The 21,276-nt window shown below is 32.3% G+C and overlaps 1 protein-coding gene across 1 annotated transcript in view; it reads right to left on the bottom strand.

Annotated features, from left to right (window-relative positions):
- LMBRD1 (LMBR1 domain containing 1) overlaps positions 1-21,276 on the bottom strand; it is a 103,527-nt gene that overhangs the window by 36,045 nt on the left and 46,206 nt on the right. The window contains exons 7-9 of the mRNA XM_079146529.1: positions 14,925-14,998; positions 7,523-7,648; positions 3,016-3,168 (exon numbers count right to left, since the gene is read on the bottom strand). Coding sequence (XP_079002655.1) covers positions 3,016-3,168; positions 7,523-7,648; positions 14,925-14,998 — 353 coding nt within the window. The remainder of the gene's footprint in view (positions 1-3,015; positions 3,169-7,522; positions 7,649-14,924; positions 14,999-21,276) is intronic.

The raw sequence follows: 21,276 nt of genomic DNA, 5'->3' as shown, positions 1-21,276 counted from the left end.
CATTTTCAACATTCTGGGAATTAACCAAAGGTATGCAGCAATACAGCAGCATTTATTCCAAGAAAAATGGCGAATCTCAAAATACAGAGCATTATGAAATTCAAACTTTCTCTAGTTCCAATTCTGTCACTCTACTGCCATGGCAACCTTGAAAAATAGCCACAAAAGCCAGCATCCTAGAATCAAATAAGGAAGCAAAGGGGACTGACCCTCTTTTACAGATGCACTCCCAAAGAACTGTCATTATTTGGCCTGCCTGGTATTTCTCTGGAAGCCCCCACTTGCAAAGCTGTTTGTATTTGACTTGGATTGGTGTTCACATGGGGCTAAAAGCCTTTTCACAGGAGCATTGGCCAAAAAAAATTTACAAGCAATTTATGAACTTCATGACCTCAAAGTCAGTGGACAATAGAAAAATATAAACTAACTAAAAAGTTTAAAACAAAAGACCAGGAAAAGAGATACCAATAAAGGGTTTGAAAAGTTCTGATATATCCCTGGAAATCTAGAAGGTCTTGTGTATGCACAGGGCTCTGTGCATGATCAGGAAAGATGTGAGAACTAAAATCTACCTCTGACAGGCATTGAGTACGTGGAGGAAATGAAGGCTAAGGTTGAGTTGTAAAGTGCTTGCATGGGTATTGAAGTAGTGTACCAACACACATGAAAACCCCTAGTTAAAGACTGGGAGACTTACTGATTGCAGGTGTTTAAGAATTTCTAGCCAACCATTAACAAACTAACTGAGCAGGGACTGCAGTGATCACATATAACAAAGAGTAGAAATTTTACAGAGTCAGGTCAGAGAAGTCACTAAATAATGACAGAAAGGGTAACAATGACAAATTCTTGGGGATGGGAAAATCTGATTTGTAGAGTTATCTTATTATATTATGTAACACTGTTCAAGTTTTAACAACAAAAACAACATAAGTATTGGCAACCAAAAGTGCAGGTGAGCAGGGCAACTGATAGGCATTTTTTAGAAAACCCAGACATTAGTCTTACCAGGCAAAAACTCTAAATACGATTTAATATAATATATTCAAAAAACTCTAAAAAGCCATGTCTTAAAATGAAGTCTCAACAAATAAAGAATACCAATAAAGAGATTTAAAAAAGCTAAAAAAGAGTGAATTGAAATTCTGGAATTGAAAAACAAATAACTGGAAAAAAAAAAAAAAGACTCATTAGAAGAAAGGTTATTTGAGAAGCAGAGAAGTTAGCAACTTGAAGATAAATCGAGATGACCCAATCTGAGTACATAAGAAAGAAACAAAGAAGTGAAGAGTCTTAGAGAGATGTTGGACATCATCAGCAAACCAACACAAACATGGGATTCAAAGAAAAAAAAAATTTGAAGAAATACTGTACACAACCATAATATCCACTAACAGATGAATGGATAAACTGTGGATAAATAAACTGTGATATAGACACATATCAGAGTACTACTCAACAATGCAATGGAATGACCACTGGGGAAAAAAAGCAGTACTGTGAATGAAAAATACTGTGCTGTGCCAAAGAAGTTAGACAAAAATTTTTACATTTCATGATTCCATTTATATGAAGTTATGAATTGTGTAAAACTAAACTCTAATGACAGAAAGAACATCAGTGGTTACCTGGTCTGAGCTCAAGGGAGGAGGGGATGGTAGATTTTGGGGGTGATATGAATATTCTACATATTTACACAACTATAATTGGCAAAATCAATCTGTAAACTTAATAGTTGATTTAAAAATCCTTCCAAACATATGCTCAGTGAAATGAAACAGAAGTTTAAAGGAAGGCAGTTGATGACAGAGATCAGGTTACGAATATTTATAAGACATTATAAAAAATTAAGAATTAAAATAAGGGTTGAAGAGGCTTTGTACACCTTGTTGCTATGAAGACAAATTACCTTAGGTGAAAGGACTGGAGTGAGTCCTTAAACAATTTATTCTGGACTGGAGGTATAGCCCAGTAGTAGAGTGCTTAGTATGAATTAGGTCCTGGGTTAGAGCCTCAGCAACACACACACACACACACACACACACACACACACACACACACAACTGTAACAGAAGGTTAAAAAAGTAGTCACATAGAATTAGATAACTGTAGTATATTTTTAAAAAACTCTTTGAAAAAAGAGGTTTTTAGGGTGAAGAGTTAATGCATTTCCTTTCTGTGAGAGGCAAAGTAGCACCAAAATTAAACATGACTCATTTGTCTTTGATAAAAGTACTCTGAAGTATTTCAAAATTTAACCAAAACACACCTTCTAGCTCCATCTTGCCTTCTTCATATGAGTCTTTTCACCGTACTTTCTGAATTACAACCTGTATACTATTATACAAAGCTCTGGTCTCTGAAATGCCCCTATATATATAACATGCAAATTTAGAAGTCTGTGGACAGGAGTTTTAGTTATCTTTTAGTCTGAGTCATATTATAATGCTTTAATTCATATTATAATGCTTTAATTCAATCTATGTACTTAATTCAGGTTCCAAAATTCCAAGAATTCAAGGCTGGCAAACAATGGTTCCTTCTTCCTGCCCCCCACATAATGTTTTCTATCTCAATAATACCTTTTTACATACTTTCAGAAATATCATCTAACATCTAACAATGAGGCAAATTCTATAATTTTCAGTTAGGGTTCTTCAGTTCTAATGTGAGTCTCAGGTCTCCTACTTATAGATAAGTACAAACTTGCAAAATATGCTAATAGCTTATTACTTATTTACCTTTATTTTTATTTAAATTTCCTAAAAACTCCATTATAATGCATTACACAAGAATAATACATTACATAAGAATAAATGAAGCTCTGAGGGGTCACATATCTTGCCTGAACTAAACAAGGGACCTGTGATTGAAAACCAGAGTATCTGAACTCCAAAATCCATGCTCTTAAGTATCATTCTGTAGTGCCTCAAAAGAAGAACTCAATCTCTGAGAGGCACTACAAAAACTTGAGAGAAGAGTGACAGCATAATTTATTTTTTAAACTCCATTTACCTTCAGGGGACGCAGAGCACCACAAAATTTTGTCCACCAGCTGTTTTCAATGAATTCTAAGTGCCTCTCTCTTTTCCTAAGTGTTCGTAACCTTTCTTCAAATTGCTTTAAGGCACGTTTATCCCTTGCTGGCAAAGGTCGACCATCTTTACTCTGCAAATAACAGAACAAAATTAAAGGTTCTGGGGTAGGATTCCCCCCCACACACACACCATTAAGGTCTTAATAAAGTACCCACCAGATTTGGCAGATCTGGCAACAAAATACTTTTAGCTTGGACCCTACTTAGGCAAATTGACAAAATTAATAAAAGTCAAATGCAATATAACAGTAAACGTCTCTGAACCAAGATTAGCATCAAAATGTAGATGCATGTACATTTAACACTGCCCTTTCTCTTGTTCCCTTATTCCAAATGACAAAGATATGTAGAGATATTTATTTGTAAAACATTCTATAAAAAGGTTTGTTTAAAAGGAGTTAACTACTAGGCACAGAAATTATTTTTCCTCACCTCCAAACCAATCTATTCCTTATTTTAATTTATTTGGTCCTGCCCCTTCCCACCCTTTAGTTTAGTGGTTGTGTTCCTTGAACTGATGCTTCTCAGTCCAACTCAAATATCAGCAGAGTGATGCAATACCAAGCATAGGTTACATGCAGGAGCTTTTATAACAACTGCTAAGAGTTGGCATTTCCTTGTTGTCCAAGTACACTTGCAAACGAGTAACACTTTCTTTGGCCAATCTATCTGACAGATAATTTCCATCTGTTTTTATGTGACACTTTGGGAAACCATGAGTAGTGCCTTTTCCATGATGTCTCACAGATATACTTTTCTACTTGAACTTCCCTGCCCAAAATGTCTAACTGACCACAATAATATACTAGAATAAAACTGCTAAATAAAAAAAAATGAAATGCAGATTTGTTTGCTTTTATTAGAAGGAACAAAAAAAGACTACATTTTAAGAATGCAAAAACATTAGAAAATATGTCTTTAATATCCCTATTAAAGTTTAAATGGGTTCTTAGCAGATAAAAACACTGCTCTGCAGCATAGCTTAGTGTTGCTTCAATTTGAAATCATATAATGAAGACAATGCCCGAAATCATTTAATAAAGAGATTCTGGCAGTTATAAAAAGCCCTTTACATATTCACACTATCAGGTTCTTCTAAAGCTAACTCTCCTCTTCTATACCTTATCTTATTGCTTCTCAAACTTTAGCATGCTTAAGAATCACCCGAAAGTTCATTAAACAGACTTCTAGGCCCAACTTCCCAAAGATATAATTTAGATCTTGAGTGAGCCTCGAATTTATATTTCTCTCAATAAATGTTGATGCCACTGGTAGAGAGGCCATATTTTATATTCATAAGACTATATTTTACTATCTTCATTCCTTTAAGTCAACTACTTTTAAGTTGAATACACTGGGTATTATCAAATTGGATTCCAGAAAAGGAAACTTACAGAAAGATATTTTCTGAAGATCAGAGGAATAAAATGAACACTCCCTTCTGAAAGAGAGACCCAGGCAATAATACTTCAAGTATGTGATTTGAGAAGGGCTTAGCACTTTATATCTTACTCATAATAAATTTTCTCAAAACTTCCATTTTGATGTCCAAATGATACAAACAATGAGGTAGTTGTGTTTTACTGCTGGATTTAGCCATGTCAGAAAAAAAATTAGTAAACCAATTTGAGGGTCAACTTAAAACAAGTTATGTGTCTATTTGGTGAATACATCAGTGGAGTGAGGGACAGATATCCACTCTGCATTACTGACTAATAGAAGAATAGTTTTGGTAAGAGAAACAAAAGCTAGGACAGAAATTCTAAAGCAACTGTCTATTTCATTTGAAAAAATAATGTGGTTATAATATATGTAAATACACACACCCTCTTTAAAAAAATAAAATGTAAAAGCTTTACACCAAGCATATTATCTCTCTCTTTCCTGTGGTTATCATTGTTAAGCAGATCAGATTCCTGCACATGTGTAACAATGTGTTTATATATATTTTGTACATAATAGCTAACATACCTTGAGCACTCTTCTTATGCCAAAAACTGGTCTTTTCTTTATACATTTATTCTACTTAAATTTTCAAAATAATAGCAATATGTTCATTTACTACATGAGAAAAATAAGACCAGAGATGTAATGTGCATAATCAGAAAAGTCAGAATTTGAAGTGAGATAGTCTGATTTTTTTATAAGATGTATTTTTCAAGCTATATAAATCTACCTCATACCTTTCTATCACTACATGGCACATTATACCACGGTATCTTAATTTAACAAATACCTTACTTTGAACACTAAGATTGTTTCCTTTTTTAAAAAATTTTTGGTTAGGGTCATTAACAATGCACCATAATTATCTTTACATACCTGAATACAAACGTGTACATATAATACACAATACACATCGATTCCAATAAATAAACTGTTAGGTTACATTTTTAAGTAGTATATACAAGTGCACGTCACACATTTCTTTTTCTTTAAAAAGCTGTATGTCTCATATTCCCACAAACAATATACCTATCCCCCTAATTCTCATCAATTCCTGACACAGGTAACCATTTAAAAGACTTTCAAATGATTAAAAAATACATATTGAGTCATTCTAATGTCTACACTTTTGATTACTAGGATTACCAATTATCCTGGTTTTGACACTGAAAATTTTATATTTTGGAAAGTTCTAGGTCCCAGATAAACTGGGACATTTAGTCAAGCTACTATTTACTATTTACCTGAACCTCATTTCATATTTTTACTAAACAGTTTAATTTCTTCTTCAGTGAACTACCTTTGGGTCTTTCATTATTTCTGTGTGTTGCTTGTCCTTTTACTTACTATCATTATCAACTGTATTGCGAGTTCTTCCCATACAATTGTTGGTCTTTAACTTTCATTTAGGTGCCCTTTTCAGGTTCATAAAATATTTTGTAACATAAAAATTGAAGACTTAACCAATTTTCTCTTAATTAGCATCTGGGTTTTGTGTCTTTTTTAGAGTGGACTTCTTCACACCAAGATAAATTCACTTTCTACAGTGTTTCATAAACTTTATATTTGATTTAAATTCAGAATCCAGTTTTATATGCTGTGAAATTGTATGCAAATTTAATTTTGTTTTGTATAAACTGTATTGAATTTATACAAAAACTTTTTAAAAACTCATCTCTATAATACTGAATTAACCAATTACAAACCAATGAAGTTCTCCATTTATTTGAATCTCCTATTATGTGCTTCAGTAAATTTCATAATTTCCATCAGGTAGATACTAACATTTCTTAATATTTTATAGCTTGTGCTATAAAATTATCAATGAGATAATTCTCTACAACATATTCCAACAGGTTAATGATTTTTTAATATGTTTGTATCTAGATACCTTGAAGAATTCTTATTAGTTCTAGTAGTTTGTAGTTAATTGTTTTAATTGCCTTGGTAGATGATATTTGCAAAGCACAAAGATTGTATTTCTTTTTTTCTCTCCTTCTTTCAATGTTCTTATTTAAATTCCTTTTTATTTGACTAGAATCTCCAGGAATATACTAAAGAGTGACAATGATATAGACATTATTGCCCTTTATCTGACTCTTTTGGGAATGTTTCTTTCACAATTGAAGTATGATGTTCATCAGAGGCTTCCTTGATTTTCTTCTCTTAATTTGGTAAGATTTCTTTTTGCAAAATCCTAACTACAAATTGACGTTTACCAATTAAATCTTTGGCATCTGTTAAGATGCTTATACTTCTCATTTAATTTCAATGTATTAAAGTCTTTAATATATTTTCTAAGATAAATCTATTTCTGAGATAAACCTAGTCTGAGTGTTATGATATAGTCTTTTATTACAGCATTAGGTTTTCATTGCTAATATTTGTATTTACATTAAAATACTTGCTTCTTCCTTCACATGAAACAGAGTATGTGGTTTTCCTTTTTGGGCGCTATTACCATCTTCTTTTTTTAAAAAATTTTCAAAGCAGGATCATGCTAGCTTAGTGGACTAATTCAGAAAGCTCATTATTTTTCCTTACTCTTTAAGATTAATGTGTTATTTGGAGGTAAAAAAGGAAGAAAAAAATTATTATATTTTTAGAAGTCCATTTAGATGGCAAGTGATTACTTGTAATCTTTAGCTTGTTCAACTAAATACATAAAACTGAACACAAGTTACACAGTAAAATATGATGTTACACATGGAATAAGGATAACTGAGAACTAGAAAGGGCTTGATCATAAATAAGCAGGTTTGTTTCTTAATTGACAGAACACTGATAGAAATTCTAAAACTGCCAGTGTCCTACATTATATAGGAGGTTCAATTTTCAAAAATAGGGGTATGGTTTTTGAACAATATTACAAAACTATCAAAAATATAAAAATGTGCATGTTTCCCAATAACAAAGTCACATGAGAAAGCAACTCAAAGGTAAAGTAATTTTACCAGTAACAACAAAACACCAACTCACTTTTGATTTGATCGTCTGAATATGTTGCTCCACTTCTTCAATATCTTCGGTGTTTTCTAAACGTTCGTAAGCAGCACTTCTAGTGCCTTTTATTAAATTTAATGGTAATGCCGACATGCCATAAGCCTAAAATAAACAAAATTGAAATGTTTTAATAAATTCATTTTAATCAGATTAACACAATTATCACGAAAAACAAGTCCTTTAATAACTTGAAAGTGAGCAGTAGTGACAGTGAACAGTCACACTGAAGAATGTTATAGGGAAGTGAATCATGATTATATTATCCAATAATTCTCCTGTTTATTTCATACTTACTTTTATGCAGTTATGTTAAAATAGTAACTATTCCTCAAAAGACAAGTTGCACATTTAATGTAAATATAATACTTAAATAAGTTACAACTTTAGGTTAATCAGGTTAAGATAATGTGAATTAATAAGAACAATTTATAAAATTATTTTCTATGAAAACAACATTAATTTCCTCCAAGTATATTCAGTAAACTTTTAGAAAAAGATATTATCCTAATATATACATGGTACTTGATTAGCATCCAATTATCTATATGGACAATTTGTTTAAAAGTTCTACCTGTTTATAACCAATCTTTTTACTAAGTATTTTAAATATTTTCCAACAAGGAATTTTTAACTATTAGTCATTAAAAATAAACATATTATTATATATACTACTCAATTCCATATTCCAGCCTCAAATAATAACTTTTTATTATAACCATTAACATAACAGTCAATGGCATTTGCCACATGACCATGGTTCTGAATCTCTTGACTTTAAATTCCTAGAAGAAACAATGACAAATGTAATCTGCTGGTTGCAAAAACAGGCTCTGAAGTGGATACATGAATATAATTTTTAATTTGTTCCACTTTTCTTCTGAGTACACAAACTTCTTTACCTAGTCTCCCTTGGGTCCCCTGGAGATAGGTAGGGTCATGAGATTGCATCAGGATAAATGCCACTTCTTAGGCTAAACCCAACTCTATGTTGAATGGATTTGAATCCTATAATGTACTAACTTCAGTACTCAATACTGTTTCCCATGGAATCTTTTGGTCTAAGAAGATTAACAACATGGCCTTTATTTATAATCTACTGTCAAATACAAGGTCATCTAGGGCTCGGGTTGTAGCTCAGTGGTAGAGCCCTTGCCTCACATGTATGAGGCACTGGTTTCAATCCTCAGCACCACATAAAATAAGTACATAAAAAGATACTATATCCATTTACAACTAAAACAATAAAATAAGAATACAAGGTCATCTAAGTTCTCTTGCTCTTTACTCTCTACATATACATTTTCTATACCATTTTCAAAATGATCTCACTCTGAACACCCAAGTCAGATTATTTCATTCTTCAAATGAGTATCCTTTAAGATTTTCCAGGACCAGGAAGGACATTTTTCAAAATACTCCTCTAGGGGCACCTTTTGAGAAGGTGCCTCCAGAGCCAGTATGGAGATAAGAAAGTGGTCTGCTGACACTGTCAGTCAGAGATATTCTACCTGCACCTCACCATTGTTCAGAGTTCTTGAAACACTCAAATTTTAAACTACTTCAGGCTTTCATACTTTAATACATGCAGTACCCTCATCTATACCTACCTTCTTAACTTCATTAGCAAATTTGAATGCCACTTAGGTTTCAGCTTAATTATACTATGTCTGAGAAACATTCCTTGGTTTGTAAATGTCCCTTGCTTACGCTACATAACAACACATATTTAACAGTATTGGTCTGCACACTTGTTTTTTCGATAGATCTGCCAAAGTTGACTAATCAGATTTCTGAGCCAACTAGTTAACAACCACAGGAGACTACTGGGTATGTTAAGACTTAAGTCCAAATTCTTTGTCCTCCTACTGTTATTCAAGGAACAAATATTTGTTAATAAAATAATTATTGTAAGAAGATAATATCTGACCAAAACTATTTTAAGAAGAGAGAACTGTTAATTCATGAAGTTATTTCCTTACATGAAATTGATACATTTACTAAAAGAGCTGAACTGAATTCCTAAATGGCTTAATATAAAAGATTAGAAAATGAAAATATGTCCTTGATAACAACTTGTAGTAACATTAGACCAGACTATATCACCTTTTTCTAAATTTTTAATTCTCTGAATACAGCAAATAAAAGTAAGTAAGTAATCTTTGTTTTTTTCATCAAGCATTTAGTTTGTTTTTTAGATTGCATGTTTAAGTTTCAATGATAATTGGGAAATTTAACTATACTATTTAGATTTTAGTATTGAAATAAACATTTTTAAAAATTAACATTTTTGAATTTATCCTCAAACTTCTTTGGGAAAAAATGTACTAAAAACACATTTTCAAAAACCAAATTTTTATTGCTTACTACTGCCCTCTAGTGAATTTCTGAAAAATCAACAAGGCTAAAAGATTGCACAGTTTAAAAGGTTAGGTTGGCCATAATTGCCTCCTATATTGTTTGTTTTGACTTCCAAGAATAAATTGCCAACAGAAATATTTTAAAATAACATACACAAAGCACAAACATTTCTTATACTTTCTTGCACTGTTCATTTTAAAAAAGCATCAATAACTAATTCAAAAAATGATTCACAATTTCTTATAAAATGTGTAGTTTTAGAAATACCTTTACAATTTCTTTCACTCATTTTCCTAGTTATGTGGGCAGAAGATTGATGTGATTTTTAAAAAGTATCTACATGAAACCAAGAAGCTTCTCTTTCTGAATGTAGAAAAATATTAATAATGAAATCATTGTCAAGGATTTTTCCTTACAATGGTAAAAATGCACATAAAATAATGGTGCATCTTTCCATAAGTATCGCAGACTATAAGAAGTGTGATGTCACATGAACAGTGACAAACTGTATTTTTTAAAGGGGATTTCTATCTTCAGTATTATTGAGAACCACTACACCCATTCATAGGTGTTATGGACTAAATGTTTGTCCCCTACCCCCACCCCAACCCCCATCCCTAAGCCCAAATTCATATTCAAGCTAATTTCTAGTGTGATGGTATTTGGAAGTAGAGCCTTTTGGAGGTAATTACATCATGAGGTTGGATTCCTTATGAATGAGATTAGTGACACAAAACAGATACAAGAGAGTTTGCTTTCTCTCTACTCTCTACTATATGAGAAATAATGAGAAGACAGCCAACTGAAAGCTAGGAAGTGAACCCTCATCAGATAACCAATTTGTTGGCATCTTGATGTTAGGCTTCCCAGCTCCCAGAACTGTCAGAAATAAATGTTTATTGTTAAGTCCCCCAGTCTGTAGTACATTTGCAGCAGTCCAAACTAAGACAAACTTTAATGAGCACAAGAAGAAAATATTAAACATTTTTTCTATATTTGAATTTTCAATTATCACTTTAATCTTCTTTAACCAATTAGTTACTTTATATTAAATGTACATTAATTAGGATAATAATATTATTTGTAATTCACAAACATCTTGGAGAATATATTAAAAACTTTACTAACATGACACATAATAAAAAGTTTAGCTGTTTCTGCTAACCTCTCATATGAGCATTTCACTGGCCCATATAATTCATTTTGCATGAAAACATCATTATTCAACATTTCCCCACTTGGTGGCACCAAAAAAAAATTAAAATATCTACAAAGGATTTGTTCTTAGAGGTTCTTTTTTTAAAAAATTAAGCAGTATCAGATTTCTTGTTAGTTTAAGCTTAAAATAATAAGCAAGCTATATTGTTGGATAGTCTTCTCCTAAAACTGAATGCCCAATTATTTCACTGTCCCATGGGACATTGTACAGTAGTCAGAAGCTAAGTACAATTTAAATAATTAACTAGTTTCCAAACTAAACAATAATATATATCTAAGAAATCCATACTTGACTAACAAAGTACAAAAATGTCTGTAGTCTCAATGCAAAAAATGACAAATTCTGCAAAAGACATGATTTTAGGTTTAAGTAATTCTTTGTAGACAGGGCCAAAATACTCTCCTTATTAACTTCTACTTTGAGTACCTTAGTTAAAATGTAGCCTCTTCTACTTCTCATGAATATGTACTACATACCCCCTTTTCATGCTATACCCTATGAAAAGCCCAAGTCTCAAGCTTTTCCATAACAAGTTAAGAGAAATCTATGCATCTGAAATTCAAATAAATATAAAAATTAATAATGTTAACAAGCTATCCATAATAAACCACATCTATTTATAAATTATTAATTTTCAATTAACTTACGAAAGTTTGTATAAGTTTTTCAATTACATATAACTAAAGTTTAAGTAGTAAACCATTCTATTACTGAGCTTTAACATCCTTGCAGTGTTGTCTAAATGATATTTATCTGTCTATCCATACCCTACCCAATTCCAACTACCATACAATTATGAATGCCTCTTTGACTTACTCATCTTTGAAAAATTCACAATTTTCACTAATCGTGATATAATTGTTTTCAGCATCTGGTGACTTTCACAGAAAAGAAGCAGAAACTATAGTTTGATCCAAATAAAACTGAATATTTAGATCCTAACATTTGGTGGATTGTACAATAAATCCCAACTATCTTATTTCTTAAATATTAGTTCTATTTTAAAGATGACAAAAATGAGTTCATTAAGGAACCCAGGAACTTCATATCCATGTTTAATTCTCTCCACCAAGGACATGATTCTGTTGCTATGCCACTTAAAAGAAAACGTAATTTCTAGGTTGTCTGATCTCATCCTAGTCTATTGGAATCTCTTCCTTGACATCAGGAATTAGCAGCCTTCTCCACCTAGTCAGTAACTCTTCCTTGTCTTTCAGGTTCTTAGCCTCAGTCCCACCATAATATTCTCTGATTGTTTTATCAATGTCCTGAAGCTCAGCCCTCTGTATTCTAGAAAAGCAAAACTTTTAGACTGATAACTAATTCACATGACTATTATATGTGGTTTACTTGATTAAATAATCATTTTTAAAGTTTTAATTTGAATGATACAAAACATTATATTAAAATATTTATCTCTATAGGAATATTGTTCCTATAGGAAAGTTCTCTCCCAGATAATTTTAATAATTTCAATCATTTTTTCCACTTCTCATTAAAATAGCTTCTTTAATTCAGTTAGCAGATTAATACCTTTAGAATGTTTGACAAAACCATTTAGTTTTCCACTGAAAGCTTTCTAATGACTTTCTAACCTCAATCAGAATAAAATTTGAAATCCTAACCACAGTCTATAAGGCTATCTGACTTCTCACGTTTCATCTACACCTTTTCCTCTTTTCCCTTGTTAACTGAGCTCCCACCACAAGGGCTTTACCTCCTTGGTACTCTAACAGCATACATGTACAAACCTCAGGATCTTTGCACTTACTCTTCTGTCATGGCTCACTTCCACTTTAGAGGTCTTTTGTTCATTATTAGAAAAGGCACTGCTGACCTTATAGTAACATTAGCTTCCATTATTATCTAACCCCTTAAGCTGCCTTATTATTCTTCATAGCATCTATACCTTGACCATTGGGAGATAATTCTCAGTGGGTCTATTTTGCAAGCCAGGCACTAATTACTCCCTGTCCTTTGTACTATTTTTTCAAGAATGTCATATAGTACATACTATCCTCTTCTGGAAAAAAGGGTAAGGTTTCTGTTCATACAAAAGTTTTAGCTTCCCTAACCTCAGAGCTCCTCTTCTGTAATGCACCCCGCTATGTAGGGTTTCCTATGATTCTACTCACAGTTCTCTGTGGGAATCAGGATGCAGGAAAATAGAATAAGAAAATGCCAATCCTAAAGCTAGTGCTATTGCTGTGAATGAGAAAGGTCTTTGTTTCTGACTCAGAAAGAAGTCTTGTATCTTTGACCACAGACCATAAAACTGTGGCAGACTATAAGTAAAATGAACTTCTAGACCCTTCATAGTTCCCCTCCTCATTTGGGGGGGGGGGGTCCTGGGGATTAAACCCAGGCTGCTTAACCACAGATCCACATCCCCAGCCCTTTTCAATATTTTATTTAGAAATACGGTCTCGTTGCTCAGGGCCTTGCTAAATTGCCAACGCTGGCTTTGAGCTTGCAAATACTCCTGCCTCAGCCTCCTGAGTCTTTAAGATTATAGGCATATGCCACCACACCTGGTTCCTCATAGTTATTGACAGTATAATTAAATGTTGGTTTTCTCTTTTTCCATTTGTTTTTCCTACCGAATCTTCCATAACTGCTATCTCATTTCCCTATAGACATCAAAGTCCTTTATAAACAGTATTATTTGACCTTCAAAAACTCATATAAAATATATCCTATTCCTACTGAATAGGGAAGACACAGACCCAGGAAAGAAAAAAAGACAAACCTAAGATCAGCATAACAAACCAGTCAGAGAATAGCAATTTGGGTTCCAGATCTAACTCTTAATTTGTTTTTAATTTGTGACTGCTTCTTAAATGACAACTAACATCCTATACATATATTCTGTGAGATGGGAGGATAATCGCCCACTGAAAGAAATGGCAAACTCCTATGTAATAACACATAAAAACAGAAAAGTACCAATAAATAACAAAACCCAGTACTTATAAAAGCACCTGGAAGATATTAAAATGCATGTCATTTAGACTTCTTTTATTATACATTATGACATCTGAATGTGCATGTAAATGAATGTGCATGTAACCAAACTAGATTATGCTATTATACTAATAGCCTATTTCTTTTATGTCTAAAGGAAAACATCCAAACAAGTTTACTTTATATACAGTATTTTTCATCTTTGCAGGAATCAAAAATGCTCCAAACATAAAGTTAATTAACCTGAAAAAGCTCCAGATAATTTTAATACTGCTTCTATAACTCTAGGATGTAACAAGCACTTACAATTGATTTTTCCTGTATAATTTGAGCTAAAGGCTCAAAGAGCAGTCTATACATAAATTTGTCAGTCATTTATAATTCACACCATGTCACTTTCAGAAATACAAAAAACAAACTGTCAGACAATATAATAGATTTTCTATACTAGAAAAATATCAAGTTCTATAAAATATCTGATTTTAAAAGCCTTGCATCCCTAACAAGACAGTTCATCAGTAATACATCTTGATCTATAGGTCAAGGTTCTAGTTGCTTATACATAAATAAATCTATTATTGTATAGTATAAAACCATCTTCAAGGTTCACAATAACAAAATTTGTTTCTGAATATTAAAGTTTACAAATAGAGATGAAATGATTGTGACCAAGTAGTTAAAACTTTATCATACTCTTAGGAAAACTGAAGAAAAAATGAAGAAACTAAAACATTAAAGAGGAAAACAATTAAGTTGAACACATTACTAAGGTGAAAAAAGTTGCTTTATAGGGTGAATCTTTAATTTTAACTCAATTACCACCATTATTACACTTACTGTGTAAGTTATAGCTGCCAACATTCCAATCAAGGTCAGAGAACTAATGGAAAATGACAATGCAGCTAAGCCATCTGCAGAGAGGAAAGAAGATTGAAACACACATATGTACTACTCACAAGTTGATATTCAGCAAATCAGTGTAAATATATGAAATTAGACTCCTTATACATTCTGATGTAATAAAACAAATATATATTGCCATGGCTTTGAAGTGCCAATTTCAAATGGGGAAAAGTTTTTGTAAAGGTCTCTTCACAAACTGATTTTAAAAATATCTTTCAGACTAGTTAAAATTTTCTTTCCTTCATCTCTTAAAATTAAGAGAAAAATTAGTGTTTAATTATTGGGTCTATTTGGCCTAAATAGAGATCAATAAAATGGTTAGATGTTCAAAAGGTGATAAAAAAACTACCTGGCCTTTCTCAATGGCAGACACTAATAAATAAAATACATAGGAAACCCACTGACCTTGATTCTCCCTGCTCTTCACAATGTTGATACTTCCAGTTTTCCTTAATTAAATTTTTAATATATAACCTAAAACCAAAATATTTTCTTTCCCCCTGTACTGAGGATTGAGCCCAGAGGTATATCACTGAACTACTTCCCCACCCTTTTTATACATTATTTTGGGACAGGGCCTTGCTCAGTTGCCCAGACTGGCCTTGAACTTACCATCCTCCCACCTTAGTCTCCTGAGTAGCTGGAATTTCAGGTGTGTGCTACCACACCCAGATTAAAACTAAAATCTTAAAAGAGTCTACTTCATTTTTTAACTCGAAAAGATGAGCTTGCCCACAAAAATAAAAACAGAATATAAATTCAAATTTAACACCAAAAAGAGTAACACTGTTAACAAGTTGGACTTAGAACTTGAGAAGCTGAAGTGGCACATATCAAATGCACAGGAAATACTATGAAAATTTGACTATTGTTAAAAGAAGTGACAATTTTGCCAGCTTTAATACAGGTTCTATAGGGCTTGTACTAATTTACTTTAAATGCAGTTCCAGTAAGGTCAAATACATTTTAATTTAATGTATTAACATTAATATTTCAATGACTATTAATAAAATTATGATATATCTTCTTAAAACTCATCTCAGTTTTATAAAAAATAAAGAAAACACATTAATAAATTCACAAATATGCAAGGCAAATTTTTAAGCCTTAACATGTTAAAACTACATACTATCAAATCAAAGATATTTTGATGTTGTTATATTCTTGTAATAGAAGTATCAATAGAAGGTGTCCAAACCACTAAGGTCCGCCCCCCCAGCTGACAGTAATTTTAAGGTACTATCACTTATAAAATATTTACCAACATCAGGGATATAAAAATGTGAAAAAATATATCTTAGAATTGATAAGAGTACTATGTTAACATGTTAGCCAATCAGAAAGTTAATATTACTAAGAGTCAAAATCATTTGAACCAAAGAGTTCAAAAATAAATCTTTTAGAAGTATTCCCATTTTGGTAAAGGATAAATAAACTTCTCAAAGACATTGAAGATACACTCTCTAGATAAGACAGGGTTTATGGTCTGAACATACACATAAAGAGATCTTGTTGATAAAGAAGTTGTAGTATAGTCATACAATGCATTACTTGCTGCAATAAAAAGAACCAACTACTTAACACAAATTTAAAGCATTACTAAGTGAAATAAGCCAGACATACACAAAAAAGAATCATGATGTATAATTCCACTCATGATAATAATAAAAAAACTAATACATAAATTATAACAGTGGTATCTCTTATCAGAGATATTAACTAAATGGGCACACTGAGGAAATTTCTGTAATGATGGGCATGTTCTGTATCTTGATTACAATTAGTTACACTGATTATATACATGAATGCATAAGCCATATGCATTTCACTACAGGTAACGTACATTTTTACGAAAGTTAAAATGCCTAAAGAAAGAAGCCTAAAGTTTATGCCATAAAGCTTTAGGCATAAAGTTGATGCCTTAAAAAATATAGGGAGGTGCGGTGAGGAACAGTAAGAATGAAAATTAAGAACAGCTGAGTCACTGTTTCGAACCTAAAAAGACGACAAGCCTGAAGTGAAATGTAATTTAGAATATGGTATCTAAATTTGAGGAAAAAGCTGAGACTAAAGAGAATGAGACTACAAAAATCAGAACAATGTTGCCTGTCTAATCACTGATTCAAGTTACATTAATACTTAAGGATTAGTATAATTTGTGAAATAATGTTTAGGCAGAAGGAGTCAAAAACCTGAAAGAGTTAACTGTAAGAAAAGAAGCTATTTATTTCTGAGCAAAAGGATCAAGGTGCATAAATCCTTGAAAATTCTTTAATAGTAGATGCCAGTCCTGCTATCCTTATTCTTGCTAGTTTCAGAAAGTATTAATGGAGACAATTCACAAGATGACACCTTTAAGAGAAAAGCTAGATATTTAAGAAGTTGTAATGCAGTTACCTAGTCACAATTTAATCATTATTTAATATTATATCTGAATAAAAAAACAAGACATACTAACCAAAGAATATATGATACATATTAGAAAGAATACTCACAAAAGAAATCAAATTCTTCAGTATGGTGCTTATAAAAATAAGTTTTCTAGGTTTCATAGAAAATAAAGTAACTATGTCCAAATGCACACGAAATGTTGAGTAATATTATACACATTTTTATCTGATATCACTTTGTAATTGCAAAGTTATTTTTCAACAATTAAGCAATTCCTTAACCTAAGCACCTAAACATATTTTTTCCATTAAAATCTAAGTTGCAAGGATTGATTTTAAAATGTCTGAAAAAGTAATGTCAAAATATTTTGAGATAAATTTATAGGAAAACATCATTTAATGCATATGAATTCTCTGTAATTTATATCCTACATAAAAGATTACTTGACTTCAAATAAGAATAATGTATGGCTATCAAATGATTCTATATTATCGTAAATGAGTTAAAGATCAAATAGAAACTTTAAGACTTTTACTGCTAAAATATTTCTATGAACTGCTTGTATCACTATCACATGATTTCAGTTCTTCTGGATAAATAACAAAAGAGTAGGATAGCTGGGTCAAATGGTGGTTCCTTTCCTACTCTTTGGAAGAATCATCATAATGCTTTCCAAAGTTGCACTATCTGGAGTCCTACCAACAAGGTATGAGTGTACCTTTTTCACCACACCTTCACCAGAACTTATTGTTATTTGTATTCTTGATGACTGTCATTCTATCTGGACTGAGAAGAAATCTCATACTTTTAATTTGCACTTTCCTAATTGCTAAGACTATCGGAACATTTTTTCATATCTTTGTTGGTCATTTGTATTTCTTCTTCTTTTTTTTTTTGGTTAACGAAATTTATTTTTTGTTTTTTAATTTTTTACAGACTGCACTGTGATTCACTGTACACAAATGGGGTTCATCATTTCGTTTCTATGGTTGTACATGATGTAGATTCATAACATTCATGTAATCATACATGTACATAGGGTAGTGATGTGTCTCATTCTACCATTTTTCATACCCTCCCCTCCCTCTCATTTCCTTCTACATAATCTAAAGTTCTTCCATTCTCCTCTCACTCCCTACCCACCCCTGGGCCCCCATTATATATAATTCTCCACTTATCGGGGAAAACATTCAGCCTTTGGTTTTTGGGACTGGCTTATTTCACTTAGCATGATATTCTCCAATTCCATCTATTTATCTGCAAATGCCATAATATTATTCTTCTTTATGGCTGAAGAATATTCTATTGTGCATATAAACCACAGTTTCTTTATCCATTCATCTGTTGTAAAGCATCTAGGTTGGTTCCACAATCTAGCTATTGTGAATTGATCTGCTATAAACACTGATGTGGCTGCATCACTGTAGTATGCTAATTTTAAGTCCTTTGGGTATAAACCAAGGAATGGAATAACTAGGTCAAAAGGTGGGTCCATTCCAAGTTTTCTGAGGATTCGCCATATTGCTTTCCACAGTGGCTGCACCAATTTCCACCAGCAATGTAAAAGTGTGCCTCTTTTCCCACATACACGCCAACATATATTATTGTTTGTGTCCTTGATAATAGCCATTCTAATTGGAGTCAGATGAAATCTTAGAGTTGTTTTCATTTGCATTTCTCTAATTACTAGAGATGTTGAACACTTTTTCATATATTTATTAATTGCCTGTGTGTCTTTTTCTGTAAAGTATCTGTCCCATTCCTTGGTTCATTTATCGACTGGATTCTTTGTATTTTTGGTGTAAAGTTTTGTAAGTTTTTTTATAAATCTTGGAGATAAGTGCTCTATCTGAAGTGTGTGTGGAAAAGATTTTCTCCCACTCTGTAGGCTCTCTTTTCACATTATTGATTATATCTTTTGCTGAGAAAAAGCTTTTTAGTTTGGTATCACTCTGATACCAAAACCAGAGAAAGACTCATCAAGGAAAGAAAACTTTAGACCAATATCTTTGATGAACATAGATGTAAAAATACTTAACAAAATATTGGCATATCATATACAAAAATATATTAAAAAGATAGTATACCATGATCAAGTGGGGTTTATGCCAGGGATGCAAGGTTGGTTCAACATCCGGAAAACAATAAATGTAATTCATCACATCAATAGACTTAAAGTTAAGAATCATATGATTATTTCAATAGATGCTGAGAAAGCATTTGATAAAATACAGCACCCCTTCGTGCTTAAAACACTAGAAAAAATAGGAATTGTAGGAACATACCTCAACATTGTATAGGCTATCTATGCTAATCCCACAGCCAACATCATTCTTAATGGAGAAAAACTGAAAGCATTCCCTCTAAAAACTGGAACAAGACAGGGATGCCTTCTTTCACCACTTCTATTCAACATTGTCCTTGAAACACTAGCCAGAGCAATTAGACAGATCAAAGAAATTAAAGAGATACAAATAGGAAAAGAACTCAAGCTGTCACTATTTGTTGATGACAGGATTCTATATTTAGAGGATCCAAAAAACTCCACTAGAAAACTTCTAGAACTAATAAATGAATTCAGCAAAGTAGCAGGATATAAAATCAATATGTGTAAATCTAATGCATTTCTACTCATAAGTGATGAATCCTCTGAAAGAGAAATTAGGAAAACCACTCCATTCACAATAGCCTCAAAAAATAAATAAATAAAATACTTGGGATTCAATCGAACAAAAAAGGTAAAAGACCTCTACAATGAAAACTACTGAACACTAAAAAAAGAAATTGAAGAAAACCTTAGAAGATGGAAAGATCTCTTATGTTCTTGCATAGGCAGAATTAACATTGTCAAACTGGCCATTCTACCAAAGGTGCTATAGAGATTCAATGCAGTTCCAATTAAAATTCCAATGACATTCTTCATAGAAATAGAGAAAGCAATCATAAACTTCATCTAGAAGAACAAGAAACTTCGAATAGCCAAAACAATCTTAAGCAGAAAAAGCAAAGCAGGAGGTATCACGATACCAGACCTTAAAATATACTACAGAGCAAAAGTAACAAAAATGGCATGGCATTGGCACCAAAATAGACAGGCAGACCAATGGCACATTGGTCTATTCTATTCTGTGAATAGAAGACACAGAGACAAACCCACATAAATACAGTCATCTCATACTAGACAAAGGAGCTAAAAACAATGGAGAAAAGATAGCCTGTTCAACAAATGGTGCTGGGAAAACTAGAAATCCAAATGCAGTAAAATGAAACTAAACCTCTACCTTTCACCCTGCACAAAACTCAACTCAAAATGGATCAAGGACTTAGGAATTAGACCAGAGACCCTGCATCTAACAGAAAACAAAAAGTAAGGCCAAATCTCCATCATGTTGGCTTAGGATCAGACTTCCTTAACAAGATTCCCAAAGCGCAAAAATCAAAGCACGAATCATTAAATGGGATGGACTCAAACCAAAAGGCTTTTTTTCAGCAAAGGATACAATCAGTAATGTGTATTTCTTCTTTTAAGAAAGTCTGTTTAGTTCACATGCACATTTTTTTTTTATTGATTTATTTGGTTTTTGGTGCTACTTTGACTTCTTAATAATTCCTGGATATTAATTCCCTGTTGGAAGAGTAGCCTATCAAAGATTTTCTTCTATTCTGTAAGCTCTTTCTCATTTTCTTATTTGTTTCCTTTACTGTGCAGCTTTTTAACTTGATGCCTTCCCACTTACTGATTCTTGATTCTGTTTCTTGGCCTTTAGCAGTCTTATAAAGGAAGTTGATACCTGTGCTGATATGTTGGGGCATGGTCTTATGTATTCTTTCATCAGTCTCAGTGTTTTTGATCTAATTCCTAGGTCTTTGATCCACTTTGAGTTGATTTTTGTGT

Source organism: Sciurus vulgaris (genome assembly GCF_902686455.1).
Source record: "Sciurus vulgaris genome assembly, chromosome: 7".
Taxonomy (NCBI): Eukaryota; Metazoa; Chordata; class Mammalia; order Rodentia; family Sciuridae; genus Sciurus; species Sciurus vulgaris.
This window is presented reverse-complemented; position numbering and strand designations above follow the sequence as displayed.